The 17,453-nt window shown below is 35.6% G+C and overlaps 2 protein-coding genes across 3 annotated transcripts in view; both read left to right on the top strand.

Annotated features, from left to right (window-relative positions):
- The window catches only part of LOC123670822, a 290,673-nt gene that overhangs the window by 153,013 nt on the left and 120,207 nt on the right, over nucleotides 1-17,453 (top strand). The gene's annotated exons all lie outside the window — the stretch shown is intronic.
- LOC123670823 lies at nucleotides 6,707-8,332 on the top strand. Its single transcript, XM_045604385.1, has one exon. The coding sequence runs from the start codon at nucleotides 6,966-6,968 to the stop codon at nucleotides 8,115-8,117; it is 1,152 nt and encodes a 383-aa protein (XP_045460341.1). The 5' UTR covers nucleotides 6,707-6,965; the 3' UTR covers nucleotides 8,118-8,332.

Genomic DNA, 17,453 nt, shown 5'->3' on the forward strand with positions numbered 1-17,453 from the left:
TTGAGTATCTTGAGAAGTCCAAGTTTTGAGAATTTTTTTTTTGTTATATGGGCCCGGAACCTATTGACTGAAATATTACGCCTCACGACCCGGCCGTCAGGTCCATCCACCTTTGAGATCATCTCGGTCTATTAAACAAAACACCCAGCGTACTATGTGCAGATTCATCGTAATATCCGACTTTCGTAGGAGACGAACGTAAATAAAATACTATCAATAACAACCCCGGCTTGACGCCGCGAACCGACACAACAAATAACCTGCGTTACTTGCACTTCTGCGAACTGATTGGGATTGCTGCAACGTTATCGCTATCCGATGAGAATCTAGACGTGTAATTGATATCCTAGTGATTAGAGCGTTAATTCGATAAATGCATGATTGTTGGAGTGCTCTTCGGTTAGAACGCCGGAATAATCGCCGTGGGGTTCATGCGCCCAAAATTGTCGAATATCGATATTTTGCCGGGGGCGTCCGATGGTTTTGATCAGTTTCGATTAGCGGTCGAGACGTAGGAGTTTCGAACGGAAATACGATGTTTTGGATGGTCTTCTATGCTACCCTGAATTTGTGGACGAGATTCTCCCTTCAGGGTGCATACTGATGAAAAGAAACTTTCTTCGATGGACTAACTTGTTCATTTTAGCTCCAATGTAACGTTTAAGCCACCCACGCCACTGCTTTCTTTCAATATATATTTGAAATCTCTGTCTTTTGACTGTTCAAATATAAGACAGGGCAACTTAAACAAATTCGCGCATAAATAGGAGGATCTTCGAATAGATAGATCCATTCATTCGGAGTCGAACTGAAGACAATATACAAAATGGTACAGTTTCTAATTTACAAATAAAATATACGAAGCACCTTAACATAGTATATATCTCAGAGCTTTAGATTTGTCTTCTTACTCTTCTATGAAATAAGTATGCAAATCATTAATCCACATCCACACTTCATTGCAAGTACGATCCTGACTTTTAGGAACGAAGGAGGGATAGAAGTGATGGCCGTTTGACAGTTTTCCTATGCGCAGACCATTCGATTTACTCTGTTTATATTGCTCCGTCTTGTTTTATATTTGAACGGACTCTAGAAGGATCTGACTCGATCGAGTTTTTGCTAGAGGATCAATTCATTGATATAAATAAAATCGGATCACTTACATGAATGAAATCGGCTTACACGACCAGTACCGTTTGATATTCAGTTGAAAGAAATTCTGTTGAAATGAATACTCTTTGAATAGTCAATTCAATTAACCGCAAATGTATTCGAAACGCAATATGTTAGATAGAAAATACCACACAACAAAAAATTTTTTGTTAATAATATGGAATAATGAAAGCACTCGTTAACTCATGCAACAATTATTCTCTTGAAGACCACATGTACATTTAAATACAGTTATGTGGTCTTCAAGGACCTAATTGGCACAATGTGTGCTTTCCTTATTTTTTTCGATATTTCAATTGAGAGAAGCTCTGAATAGCGAATTAAGTTTATATTTTCGAAGACTAGGTACATAGTCCAATATATAACTTTACTGAAACTATAAAAGTTTCAAAGGAGAGCTCTGTGGGATGTTTTGATTGAAAATTTCCTTTATATTAATATTGAAAATGAGGAATCGAAAGCATTCGTGCAGAATACTTGTATCCAAAATAGTCCTTGAACGCCGATTTTCTTGCAAACTTGGGAGGTCCTTGACTTCAAATTCCCACGAGCATTTTTTATGACCGACAGTACTTTTTTCCATATAGATTTATTACCAAGAAATAATAAAACAACCAGTTTGATTCTCACAGTAACCGAACGCAAAAAAAATTTCAATAATCTCTTGCTAGCTAGAAGTTCAATTAAAAAGAAGTTTGGAACCGGCGCTCGAAAATCCGATAAAAAATTTATGGACCCACGGAAGGTTGAATCATAACCCGATATATCCTCGAATTCCACACCGAGGAGTCTGTAATGGTGCTATTTCACCTGGAGAGCCATTTTTCAGCCGTTTTTACGAGTCGGATATTTAGATTAGTAACAGCCGTGAAATCGTAGACGTTGATGTGAAAAATAGCATCACTTTAAACAACTAATTTCATCTAGTATCGTTTGTAATACCCGCTCATTACCGCTGAGCGCCTAAACTTAATTTGTCCATATCAATCTCGCTAATGTTATCAATTTGAGGAGACCTATTCATTAAATTTTATGTTGCCATCATGAACCGAGTTTTTAAAATGTAATTTACCGGTTAGGTCGAGTCCGGACGTGAATAGGTGGACGATTAAAATCGAATTGCGTAATGGAAGGGAATTCGTGGTTGTGCTGAGGAATTATGATTTATAACACGAGGGGAATTAACGTTGTTCCTGGTCAAGAGGTTGTTCTTGCAATCTCCGCTGTTAGGTTTAAAATTTGCGGATTTGCTCACGATAAGTCAACATGAACTTCTGCAATAAGGAAAATATGAGAGGAAAACATTGAATTGATTGAAATTTTACAGTAGATACCAACACTGCGGAGGCTAAGTCTGAAGAAAATTGAAAAAAAAATAGTACTCCTGCCATTCAGATCATGAAGAAATTAAGAGTTCAATGTATATAATTCCAGTTGGAAAAAACCTATACTTTTGCGTGAATTTCATCTTGGTTTTACTGCGTTGAAACAAAATTTCTTCGAAAATCTATATTATCATTATCTCACACCAATTTATAATATTCATTTCATAGAATCTATCAATTTAAGTACAAGCTATGGATAGGTTTGATGTTTATGTTCGATGATCCCCATGATTCAGGTAGAGTTGGCATCTTAGATTAATAATAAATTTAAATTTGTGGTCTAATCAGCGCTGATCTCGTCATTAGTCGTCGTTGTCTATAGCTCTCCCACCACTTCCAGGATCTCGGATAACTTCTAGGAGGTTACTTCCTCAATTCTAGAAGTCCCTTGTCCAGAGCTTTTTTTGCGTTGGCTAGCGTTGGCGATGCATTCCGTCGCTAGTTGAACCAGAGTTTTTTTCTCCTTCTTACTTAATCTGCCGTCTTCTTGCTGAGGTACTTCTCAGACTCTTGCAGTATCAAAGTTCCGAAGAAAGAAACGATCCAACCTGAATTGGCTTGTTGAGGAAGGCTGGATCTGCTTTCCTACATGGACATTATCCCATGATTTGAGGAAATATTGAAAGTTTCGATGTTCAACAACAAGAAAAAATACTTTTGTGAAATTTGAAGTTTGAAGTTTTCGCTAGGAAGAATATCTGAAATAACAATTATGTCACATTCAGAAATTGCGCATTTTTTAAAGGGATCGATGTATTCCTTGTATAATGAATAATTCGTTCTTCACTTCATCAACGTATAGTGCACATTGAATACCACAAGCAACTATGTTTATTATTTATACCTCCCAACGTTGAAACCAACTACATATGCTTCAATTCCAACGTTTTCTATCCGAACGGAAAGAAAGCCCCATATAGTATTGATTGTACTCGTTGTCTGTCCACAATTTCGACTTACATTTGTTCTACCCTTGGGGCTCTCTCGCTAAGTGAAATGTATTTCCTTTCAATGTGGCCTTTTATGTAGCCATTACGCCAGGGCCGAAGAAAGGAGGATTCATGAAAAATATATACTTTATACAGTTTTCCGGGAGAGAAACTCGTACCGTTGTTAGTTATTGATATCTATCGTTAGATACTGCCTCTTTTGCCGGAAAGATCCATACAGTTCGGTCAGATTTCAGTCGTAAATATCCAATGTGGCATCGTTAGGTGTTGTTGCCTTTGTTGAGGGATAGAATGGAAAGGGATTTTTTTCGAGGAAACGATGCGGTGAATATTGGAGGTTTTCGTTGGGATCCAAGCAACCGGATATATTGCAGTTTGTCGATCATTTTTATAGAGGTCTTCGCTTGCTAGGAAAATGATGCAAATTGTTGTGAAAACATCACCTCCATTCTTATTATCTGTGTGAACCTTTGTCATACTTCGCGATGAAATATGAAGAGTAAAAAAACTAGGTTTCTGCTTCATAAAAATATAATGTGTTACCTTTTTGCAATCAACTTAATACTGGCTACAACAGCTCTTTGTAATCCCAATGAATCATATTCAATTTCAAACGAGAATCAACGGTCAGGCATTGTTTTCATCACCATTGTATCCGTTTCATCAAATAAATTTAGGAAATAGATTCGGAAAGATAGGATATTCAAAGTCATTCTAAACAATATTCATCGTCCCGTGGAACAGTCCAACGATCAAAACATATGTGTAATACGTTAGAAAATAAGTAAGTGTTCTCTTTCAATGGCGAAGTGGGGATGGTCACACTGTGACTTGTATCGTATATTATTTACTATCCAACGGTGGGGTTGGTTATAAGACCATACCTATCAGTTGGAAATAGAAATGAAAAACCTCCATTCTTGGTTCTCTTGACACTGACTAAACCTCGGTTGGACTTCACAATGTAATATAAAGAGTGAGAAATAGGATATTGCTTCAAGGAAATGTAACTTTATGGCAAGACTGAACGTTCAACCAAATATAGTGAAATTGAAAATTTCAGTCGAGTGACATTCTCCGAATGGAAGAACATCCTTGCTCAAATTAGATTTGCAGAATGAAATCAAGAGGATATTTTCAAAATAATTACATTAATTAATTCAAAATTCATTATTGATTACCGACATTATTGATTCATTGATTTGTTTCTTGAAACGTATGTAGGTTCCTTTGTTAACACGAAGGAAGTGGAACCTTTATACATTACTAGTTGAAAAATGTCTTCGTAATTATCTGCTGGAAAAATATATTATGAACGTATGCCCACATTCTGTAGACAGGCGAATTATAATGTTTGAAATCATCTCCTACTCACTTTTTGCTGGATATTCCGAAATAATTGATCAAGAAATCATATTTAATTTCTGCAGGGCATTTTCGGTCAGGTATTGCTTTTATCACAGTTTTCGCTTCAATTTATAATTTAAAAAAAAACATGATATTCAAAGTTATTCGAGACAATACTCATTATCCAGTATAACCATCCAAACATATGCGTAATACGATATCGAATAAGCGAGTGTTCTCTTTCAATGGCGGAGTGGGGATGGTCACTCTGTGGCATGATAGTCAATATCGAATATTAGTCGCTCTCCAACCGTGTGATTGGTTGAAAGACCATATCAGTTGAACATAACAAATTATTTCATTGTACTTTGGTGGTCTATCAATTGAAAAGACAATGCATTCATTCATTGTGGGAAGAATCATTTATATTGCTGACTGATTTTGGATGAACAATTGAAAATTATGGATATTTGGACGAAATGAGAACATGCTGCTCTTCTTGAATAAGTGCACAAAAGGCGACGTTTCTGAACTGACTTAAACTGAATAAAGTCGACACATTTCGACGTTCTCATATAAAATACATCAGGACCGTATACTTCTACTTGATACCAATATACGCGGTATCTTCCACAGCCATCGGACGTCCACCTCGGCTCTACGGGTCCCCATTTGTCCGCGTTTTAATTGACGGGACAAATCATACGTGTCCGAGCGGTGCACGCCCGAGCCAGAGCAAATCGTCCGGGCACGCTTCTACGACGATGACGTTGGCGCAGGGGGCGATTCGAGGCGAAAGTGATGTATATACCTAATGGTCCTGATGGGCCGGATGAACGATCCACATGGATGGAAAATGGGTCCGCGCGGCGCGCCACGATCTTCGGTGGTCTCACGCGGTGATTCATCTCGGCGTCTTGGCGGTGGGACGGGAAAAGATGATGGAACGACGTTTTACCTGTAAATTGGAAACTGATGATAGCTAACCGTGGTCGTGCTCCTCATTCATCCGCGGTATATATGGCGGGAAGGCAATGATGTGGCCTTTCTATTTCTGGATGATCGTTTCTGATAATTAACCTCTCGAGAGAAACGGGGATTTTAAGAGCCTTGATGATCTTAGGTTTTTTTCGTTTACGATCGGGATTGCGATCACTCGATTTTGAAGGCTGAAATTATTATTCTATTTTAGCAGATTTCACAATGAATTCATCCATTCGAATGAATTATCAGGAAAATCGTGGAGTAATCAAAAGCTCTAAACAAATTGTTGATAATGAATATCAAAATTTTGACAACTTTGTGTCTATTCCTTCACAATAATATATCTTCATGATATAGTTGGTTTATTTTTGTCTTGGAATATAATAACAATTCCAAAATGACAAAATTAATAATAAACCAAAATGAAATGCAATATAACTAATACTGTACAAAGTGAGTGCACGATTAACAAATTGAATAACTAAATTAACATTGTAGATACATTGTAGATAAATACATACGTTTCGAAATTTTTTTATTTAATAATACAATTTTTCCTCATCAGTGCCTTTTAGTTCAACGAAATTACTGAATTTACCAACTCAACACTTGTATACTTCACAAAATTGCTCTAGTGAGGATTCAGAAAAGAAGCAATTACTTCAGGTAGACATCGATTTTTGTCTTGTTATTCTCATAAAATACTTATACAAATTGACGTCTACAATTGAAAAAACAATTTTAGAAATGTTTGATTTATTCTTCTGTTGGTAATGACTCCTAATCAATAAATGATACAATTTGAAGTAATCATTTATTGATTAGGAGTCATTAACAAAAGGATAAATTAATAGTTAATTATACAACAAGTGAGTTAAATGAATGTTTATTCATGAGAAGAAAGTTCAACCCACGAGCCCGAAGGGCGAGTGGGTTAATTTCTTCGAGTGAATAAACATTTTTAACTCACGTGTCGTATACAAAATTTTATCCCATTTTGATGAAATTTCAAATAATGAATACTTTTTAGAGGAAATATTAGGTATAATTCAAATTCATAACGAGATTTCCCTTCGATCGATGGTTGCTAGGGCACTATGTAATTAATTGTTTGCAAGTGTCAATGAAAATTATAGAACCGTCAAAGAATTTTTATTTCGAAAAAATGTTGAGCGGTGACGACGAGGTTGAAGTTCCTGAGTGCATTATACAAGAAGCAAATGAGGCAGCAGAAGCAGTAATTCCATTAAAATCAAAAATATTGTACGAAAAGCAATATACGGCATTTTGTGCCTGGAGAAATAATAAAAAAGCCAAAGGTGTCAACGAAAAAATAATTTTGGCGTATATTTCCGAACAATCCAAGAAAGTTAAGTCGTCGTCTTTATGGTCCTACTATTCGCAACTCAAGAAAATGTTGGCTCTGAAAGAAAAAATAGACATCGGCAGATTTCACCAAGTCACCGCCTTTTTGAAGCAACATTCCAAGGGATACGTAGCAAAGAAGTCGAAGGTATTCACAAGAGAGGAGTTTGAATACTTTTTAGATGCCGCTCCTGATGAGCAATATTTATTGATAAAGGTAGTTTTTATTATGGGTGTTGCTGGAGGGTGTAGAATCGGCGAGCTGGTGACTATGACCGTAGATGACGTGGAAGATCGGGGCAGCGTATTGGTTATTCAGATTCCAGATACGAAAACTTATAAGAAAAGAGTGTTCACTGTGGTCAATGGTACTAATAAGGTTGCTGCACTCGATATATTCCGCAAGTATAGGAACTTGAGGCCAAGCAAAGTTGCTCACAAGCGACTATTTATAAATTATAAAAATGAAAAATGTACCGTCCAGCCTGTAGGTGTGAATACATTTTCGAAAATGCCCGTTACTATTGCAAAGTATTTGGGCCTTTCTGATGCTGAACAATATACAGGGCACAGTTTCAGGCGTTCTTCTGCAACCCTACTCGCAAATTCTGGGGCAGATTTGACAGTTTTGAAAAGACATGGTGGATGGCGCTCAAGTTCTGTTGCAGAAGGATATATTGAAGATTCACTACAAAACAAAATAAATATTTCTGAACAAATACTTGGTGGGGTCACAAAAACCGGAGTTCCTGATGCAGAAATGGATATTCCAGCAGGGCCTGAGAAGTCCTCAAACACATGTGCTATAACGACTGAGCGTGTTTCCTTTGGAGGAGGTGCAGGTTTCCAGTTCCATTTTCAAAATCTTAGTAATTGTAATTTTTACTTTAATGATAGAAATGACTGTTAATGTAGAATTTTTGATAAATTTTAATAAACATACTTTAAAATGAGTTTTACGTGCATTGTGTGTGGAAAGAATAATTTTCAGAAAGTGAGTGGTGAACATTTTATTCCACTAGTGAATTAAAAAAATTTTAATTCACTCAGTGGATAAACGTCAACTTACCCTTGTTACCATGGGTTGAATATTGTCGTCTTTAAACGTCAAAATGGGATAAAAATTTATAACATTATTTTTTCAATTGTAAATATCGATTTGTATATGTATTTCATGAGAATCACAAGAAAAAATCAATGACTACCTGAAATAATTGCTTTCTCTGTGAATCTTCATTAGAAAAACCGGTAGGTTTAGTTACTTTGAAGTTTCTCAATTTCAATTTTTGGGAAGTAGATATTTAAGTGGTGAGTTGGTAAATTCAGTAATTCTGTTGAACTATAAGGCAATGTTGAGGAAAAATTGTATTATTCAATACAAAAATTTCGAAACGTACATCTGTCTTTATGTTAATTTAGTAAATCAATTTGTTGATCGTTTACTCAATTTGCACAGTTTTAGTTATTTTGAATTTTTTTTGGTTTTAGAATTGGAATTATATTCCAGGACAAAAATAAACCAAATATATCATAAAGAAATATTTCTGTGAAGGAATAGACAGAATGTTGTTGAAATCTTGGTATTTATATTGAATTTGCTATGAGTTATCTGTTTGAAAAATTAAAAGGTACACAGTAATTTCAGCTATTTCGAATTTTCAAGAGCGAAGGACAGGCAAGTATGATAATACACCTATTGGCGAAGTATTTTGCATTGAAGACTATCCAAAGTTATCAATTTTTCAGAGACTATGAAACCTTCAATGCCACCTGCGAAGTTATATCTAGACCCTGCTCTGTATTTTCTCGAGAAATTGTTGTTTTCAGTCAGCATCGGCCATATGGTTATTTCGAGCAGTACATTTTAACGGTACAACTACACTTTATTCAAATAATTCCGGAATTGCAGGTTTCCGAAAAGTTAAATGTCTGCCAGGCCGGTTCTTCAGACGGTCAGCATTAAATTATGGACTTCACACATACACTGCATATAATGTAGGGTTTATAATATGCTTGCACCGCTATTCACAATTACACGAAACATCATACCAGGAATTCCATAATTCAACTCGTGATGAAATATTATAGCGTAAATTTTTTCTCGCATAAAAGTCTTCTGTTGTACAGTCAGAATAGGCAGGCTTTTGCCGAATATTAATTGTTTACGCACTGCTAGAAGGCTCATTAAAACTAGTCCTAACAGAAATTTCGACTTGGCACAATTGATTTCGAGAATTTAAACAGTATAATAATCACAGATTTAATTTCGATGTATTCCCATACTTCCATTTGCAATTTTGAATTAATTCACCTTGTTAAGTTTCAGTTTGAATGTCAAAAATCATTATGTATCTATATGTATTCTGGCACATGCTTCTTTGAGTGTCGAAATCTCACAATTATAATGTGAACCTAATAATAATTCTACCGAAGATTGAAATAGCCCCCTGGTCTATGATCAACAGCAAATATAATATATCTTATACTGACGTTCACCTATATTCTGCAAGTTGACATTGATCGTCAACGTTACTTGAAAATTATCTATATTGAGGTAAATAATATCACAAAACCCATTGTTGGTCATAAATTCTTAAGTTTCCGAAAAATTGCTCTATAGCCCTGAAAAATATACAACAAAACTACAAATTGAAGATAATAAGAATCGCCATATACATTATTGAGTTACAAATGGTCAAACTAATTTTTTTTTAGGGTATCGCGTTTTCGCGAGATTATTAAAACACTGATGTACGACAGACAAGAACTTTATTTTGGAACAGCACTTGGAAAAATCCCTGAAACTCTACTAACTCAACTTGTCATCACCTCGTAACATACTCCACTGAACTCTCCTTCTCCAGTTTTATACCTGGGTTACAAACATAAAATCATATTGTTCATCCTGAATTTCTTCTTCCTTTTCTTATTCTCTGAGTTGTATGCATGCGCAATGGTATCATGGTACCTGTACACTAATTAGGGTAGGGGAAATATATTCTTTGATGTATCTTTCTGAGAACCCTATGAATGAAAATGTTGAATGCACAAGTACCACGAAATAACACTTATGCAGGTACACTTATATTGAATATTGTGACGACATATTCGGCTATACACAGATGTTATGTCTGATTGCTTTTTGTTGCCACATTTTCTCCAACAGTTTGGAAGAAGATCTGCTACATTTCTCTTGTACTTCTTTCTTACCAATATTCTATTTTTTTTTATATTTTCATTCATTTATGTAAGAAAGATTTAAAACTAATATAATCTTTGTGGTGGTCCCATGGATGAATCCCATGTTTTAATTGCACTAATTGATCATAAAATAATCTACTAATCTTATAAAATTGAAACGATTATTCCGGATTCATCGCAAGAACTGAACAAATACTCGATCACAGTACGGTTACGGATTTTACTGAAGGTGAGCGATTGCCTTATGTACTCGAGAACTTGGTAAACGCCACACGGATGGAAAAGCACGCGTTCGCTTTGATGGTACTGCCGTGGCCCCTACATGGGTTATGACCAAATGAGGAAGGTTATTAATTTACGTACCGTCGTAAAACCAGCCAGAATAGAAGAATTCCCATCCAAGTAGGCTACATTGTTCGAGAGGCAAAAACGGAAAGCCGATATCAAGATTATATAGTTCGACCCGTTAAAGCTGAATTCGATTTGAAGAATTATTAATCTTTTAGTGCATTGAAAATAGACACTCATTACTTGGAATGAAAAATCAATAGTTCTGAACAATTCTGTAACAATTCGTTACAGCAGCTGAACAATCCATGACTTCAGATTAGCTGTAGGTAAGGGATTCGTTACTTCGAGTTGTTTTACAGTTGAAGGATTCGATTCCGAAAGTAAAATAGTCGTTACTGTAGTTCGACCCGATGAAGATGGATGCGGTTTTTAGAATTATTAATCTTTTAGTGCATTAAAAATAGACACTCATTTCCTGGAATGAAAAATCAATAGTTCTGTTGAACAATTAGTGGCCAATATATCTTAAATAGAGTAGTTACAGCCATTTCGTGGACTTTTTTCTGAAACAACAGCCAAATTCGAGCAACCAGAGAGTTCAACATAGACGGTTCTTCAACTATCCTTCGACTACTTTTAAGTCATCATACTACTTTTCAACCGATGTTGTCGATAGGGCAGAGCGTTAATAACGCTTACAAGCCATTGCACAGTATTTTCTACCATCGAAAAACAGTGTGTTATCAATACTCGAAACATGTTTTTATCCATTTTGATACGCATCTGTTGAATCATGATGCTAACGATGGCACTGGAGATGCCATCTGTGCACTAGATTTGGACTTATCGAGACGTGACGTGACGTGTTACGAAAGCAGAATAATAGACTATAATAGACTATATGCATCTTCTCTGACTCTGTATCATCCGAATATCAAATTAAGCTGCAAACAACACATCCGAAAGTGATACTTACAAGAAATACCAGAACCTGGAGCCCCGAACCGTGACCAACTGTTGAAAATTCCGAGTCTGACCAACCGTAGAAACCAACCTCACAACAATTACGGCTGTTCCTGCATTCGACGCAACAGTTCGAAGACTTTTCGACCCATTATTTCGGAGATGTGCTCATGCACTCGGGAACCGTGAGACTTCAACACCTCTCCCCGTTATTTTTTCAGCGGTTCACTGAACCCTTCTCGGACGTTTTACGCGAAACATTAATCTCGATATTCATGAGCCACGGGGGCAATCACCAAGATTGTCTCCTCCTTGTGCTGGCTCTCGTCATCCGGACCGAAGTATATGTGACTGCCTTATCTGCATAATCGTCGACAGATTCATCGATTTACACGATGTAATTCCTCGTTTTTCAGATCTCTCCTCGTCGACAGATATGAAATATGTCCCTATTGAGCCGGTGATGGCTAATCTGCTTGGCAACAGTAAATTTTCCTTCAAGTCTGTCATCTCACGTGAACTTGAACTCTTTATGTTTTTGTGTTCTTAATATAGTTTGTTTGGTGAAGATTTGTCGATAATGTAGGATAAAACTCTTTCGAATTCACCTCCTCTTTGAATTCACATCCCTTCAAATATACACCTCCTGAATTTCTGACATATCTCATATAATCACCTTATATATTATTGAAATTTCTTCCGTTAAATATATGATCATGTAAATTTGGTGGTTGATTTGAATGAAATTTCATTCCACAATAAAGTTAATAAAGAAGAGAACTTTGTGAAGACGTTGGCAAACTGATTGCTGGTAATCCTACTTACAACATTGTATATCAATCTGTTGTCAGATTTTAGTCAACATGAATCGACTTTCTATTCAAAAACAGAATTTCAAGAGAAATGCTTCATTAAAATATGTCAGCGAATATAATTGTTTCTGTTTTCTACACAAGGCTCTCTATAGTCTAGATTATCAGAAATGAGTATGTCATTCTGCTTCCTCGTCCTTTACTCCTAAAATATCAGCTCTCCATACTCCGCTAATCTTAGTCCTGCAATACAAATACTGAAAAAAATCCAATTTTTTTTCAAACGTACCATAATAACGTCATTTCTCGACTGACAGGATCATCAAAAAGTTCTACTTTTCCTCCGCCGGAGGAAAAAATACTTTTCCCTCCGGCGGAGGGAAAAGTGGTTGCTACGGAAACGATTAATTAGTTACCATGGACAAGAATAAATAATTTTTGAACGAACGAGTGTTAGAATAAGTTAGAATAAGAATAATAAGTTATTTCTGAAATCTTGGCTAGCTATATTCCTGCATCGAGTAGTCAAAATTTGAACGTTCCCATTATAAATACAATTTGCAAAGGTACTACAACCGTAACCACTACATACCTGGACTATCATTCCATGTAGGGATGCATTATGCATTATAATGTAACAATCAAAGTTTTCAATAATTGTACTCTCAATGATATGAACTGAGAGTTCATTCAATCTTCAAATTATTATAGAATGAATAGAATATATCAAAACAAATCTCATTTATTTTCATAAAATCACATATTAGCACAATTGCAGTAATTCTTCTTTATAATCAAAAATATAAGTGCATTAATATTGTTGATGAGAATAATAATTCTCTCAATCAGTTTTTCTGAACACTAATGATATTTATGCTAAAATTTTTAGGTTAGTTATATTACAATATATTTCATCAATGCCTTTCCATAACTTATCCGTAAAGAAAACATTGTAAACAATATTCTTCATCGAAAATATTTCTAGTTATTTCAATCCTTTTGGTTATCCAATGCAGTTATTAAATATATAAATAAGTATGTGTGGATTGTACATATTAGTATTTTCGATTTTTTTCACCCTGGAGAGTTCAACAATTCTGCAAAATAAATGTAAATAGTAGTCATACGAGATGTAATAATTTTGCTTGATTCTACCTTCCATTTTATGAAACAACTTCTTCTATACTATTAGATAAGTTCGATATAACATAGGATCTACTTGATATAGGTATTTCTATTTAGGCAAGTTCCAGGAATTTCGATATTACTATAGGTGTAGAGTAGCTATTGTATTTGTTATTGTTCACGACTTGACTTCTGAGCAGAAATGAAAATAAACGATGAAGTGACAGATAAATCCGTGACGGCTGCAGAGAGTTCGGAGTACCAACATATGATAATAAAATATAACCATGAAAGCTGTGCAAATCTGATATATTCTCGTACGATTTTGTTCAGAATTTGATTGTATGAATTACAGAACGTTTGAAAAAAAAATAGCATATTTCATTCGGAGTTGAAGTGACTTTTCATGGCTCGCTTAAATTGCCCGCCTCACTCCGTTCGGCGGGCAAACATAAGCTCGCCATGAAAAGTGACACTTCTCCTCCTTGTGAAATAATATACTATTACGCATATACAACACGCACTGAATATTTCAATAAGGTGACATTTCTATGGAAGTATTTCTATCCTTACCCAAATAGCTACATCCTTCATGTAGGTCTAACTTTATAGCTTAATATTTCTGTTATATTTCGGTCCAATACATTCCATCCCAATTATTCCATACACAACAATGTATTCCGTTTCATTTGTTTTACAGCTTTTCCATACGAACGTAAAAAGTTGAGAAGATTAGCAATTGGACAAAACAAGCCCAGATTGTAGTTAGTTAATTTCAGTAATTAACGCAAACTAATAAATTGTTCATAAGGATGTAATATTGCATTTTTACGTCCATTTTCATAGCTTTATTAGTATAAGGAGTACCAATACCACAATGCCAATTAACTGAACTAGCCCATCTCTGTAAGTTATCAAAAAATCAACACCCAACAAAAAGAGGAAATGGGAAATGAGATGGAGATTAGTTCATTAGGAAAATATAAACCTTTGTGATATGTTTCCCGCCGCCTTTGCCATATAATAAATATTCGATAAATCCTGAGTTATGTCCCTTGAAGACGACTCGACAGGAAGAACAGTTCAAATATAAAAATTTCATGGATGCGTCTCAAATGAAACAGGCCATTAAAACCTCCGTTTCCCGACGATTCCATAGGTTGTTCGATTCATAAACGCCCAGTTTTCTACCCATTAACTGGAAAACAAGTATTCCTTCCTGAAGTTATCGATGATCCGATTTATGGATTCGAATAACATATACGAATCTCATTTCCTGAACTATGTTAATGCGTCGTAAAATCGATCTGGGCATATCTCCAATCATGCTTGAGATCTACTAAAACCCAACAGCATTTATTAGTAACGCAAAGGGCCCCTCAAGCCTACATCTTAATTGAAACATATCTGTTCACCTTCATTTTCGATAATGATAAGATGGCAAAAAGTCAGTCATTCTGCGGTATTATAATCACCTTAATAATTGCTTAAAGAGTCTTCTTCGATTTCTGATCAGATGCTAATGGACTTCTTCCGCGCCGTGTTTTAAATTCTGTCAATTAGCGGAGATATAATCGATTTCAATCGATAACGATGATTGGTTCAGAGATTAAATTTATATATACGGTGACATAAGAGTCGAATCACATCATGAATATGTCACTAACTGATGCAACTAGGATGTGATATGTACTGTTATGGTTTGATTGATTGATTCATAATAACAGTCATAACTGATGATCAACTGATTCACATGCATGAGGAGAATATTTATTTGGTAAGAGTTCCTCAATCAATATTTTTGGCGCACTTTCTTTTGGGGAATACTGATCTGTTTAATCACAGGATTACAGTAAGGTTTCTCACTGGTGAAAATAATAATAAAGAACTATTGTTGATTCTATTGGATAATAAAGGCCAAAAGAAATACACATATTCTTTTTGGCTTCAACTACTTTGTTAACCTTTTCAGCACAGTAGAAATAATAGTTACCAGCTCCTAAGAGCTTTGCGCTGCAATAAAAAGTCATCGACAAGTGCAATGACATACTCCTGTAAATAATCGATGAATCGAATAAACAGTATAGAACCGAGAACGGAGCCTTCAGGAACCCCAATATAAAATCTCTGAGTCAACATCATCGAAACCTTATAAAAACAACTTGAAAGAGATATAGGTTGATAATTATCGATGTTATGGGATTGACTTTTTTATAGACTGGTAAAATAATTCAATATTACTGGAAACCTGCCTGCAAAACTGAAAGGTTGAGTACCTAGCCTAAGTGCTCAGAAATAGAGTCACCAATAACTTGCATAATTTTCGGTGATATAGAATGAAATATTGGTGGCTATGTTGATAAGCTCTTCTTTACTAGGTTGATTTTCAAAACTGACAAACTGAAAAGTGGCTAGCATTTCAAAAAAGACGACGTTGTTTTATTGCGTTTTGACAAGAGGAAGTTATATTGTGGCAATCCGTATAATTACCTCTATTAGACTTCAAAAATGACTTCTTCAATGAAGTACCAGTAATTATATCATTCACTTCCCTGTAACATCTACAACAAAGTTCATTTCTCCGAACTCTAGGGTCTGGGAACTCATTACCAACTTTGGTGAGATGCTTTGTATTCAAAATGAAAAAAATTGCCCATAGGTAATGGATGTTCCTAGTCATGACGAAAGGTCATAGGTAGTAAATATCTTAACAGTTAGGATACGCAGCATGTTATGAACAGTTATAACTACCACATTTCTTTGTCTTGGCGAGCAGACACTGATGCGCGTCAAATTATTGAAAAATAGGAAAATCGTAAACCTGCATATTTTTCAGTGGACTGAGGTGTTAAAATTACTGTTTTATGAAATGCAACATCGTAACTACTACTAGATTACTACTGGTTAATTAGATAGTCGCTTTTTTTTCAATTAGTATCACGATGAATCGGTTCTCATATACGCTCATGATGCGAGGCCAATCAGGAAGAGTTTTGCATAAGTATACGGTGTGTTCCGCAACAATCACAATGCTCTTCCGATACCGCTTAGGTTGGAATAAGTTGCGTGTTGAGGTGCAACGGAAATACCGAGAATAATCCGGTATTATGTTGCGTAACATTGAATAATAACGATAATTCGAAAAAGTACCGTTTAATATCTGGCTTATACCCTGTAATGAATCATGTGAAACCGAAGCAACTGAACAATCTTCACGGTGGAAGAGCGCAAAACTAAGAGTTGAGGTTTCGGCTCTTGGGTGAGCTGGTGGAAGTTGAATCGGGATTATGATAATAATCGATTGGTTCGACGACTCAATTCAGATCCTTCTCCTCTGGGTGTTTCAATCGAGGCACAATTTCAGGCTACTGGAGGAGAATTCCCATGGGAAAATGATTGCGACGACTCTTCTTAAAGTGATGGTTTCTTGGACCATACAGAACAATATTACTCAGAAGATAATTCATTCTGAAATAATTTAGATGATACTAAGAGAACAACGACCTAAGAAGCCTATAAATCTATGAAGTAAAGAGATCATTGGACTTATGGGATAGGTTGTCGACTACATGGGTTGTTCAATGAGTATTTCGGTTCGGTTGCTGCTAACCTATTTTTTTTTTGTTATGTTGTTAAACTCTTCATATGAACATGAGTGATTTTTCATTTCGATCCGCCAATTCATTCGTTGTTTTCAAGCCATTTAGTATCGACTTGCCACAGTATTTTTCTACAATAGAAGAGTCAAGTATCAAGTAAGTAGGTTTAAAGTGTATAAAGACTCTTCACCTTCGATTAGCATAGTGGAGAGATAGTTTGCTGAATTTGAAGGTGGTCGTACAAGCCTTGACGAC

This window comes from Harmonia axyridis, chromosome 1 (assembly GCF_914767665.1).
Source record: "Harmonia axyridis chromosome 1, icHarAxyr1.1, whole genome shotgun sequence".
In the NCBI taxonomy this organism is placed as follows: Eukaryota; Metazoa; Arthropoda; class Insecta; order Coleoptera; family Coccinellidae; genus Harmonia; species Harmonia axyridis.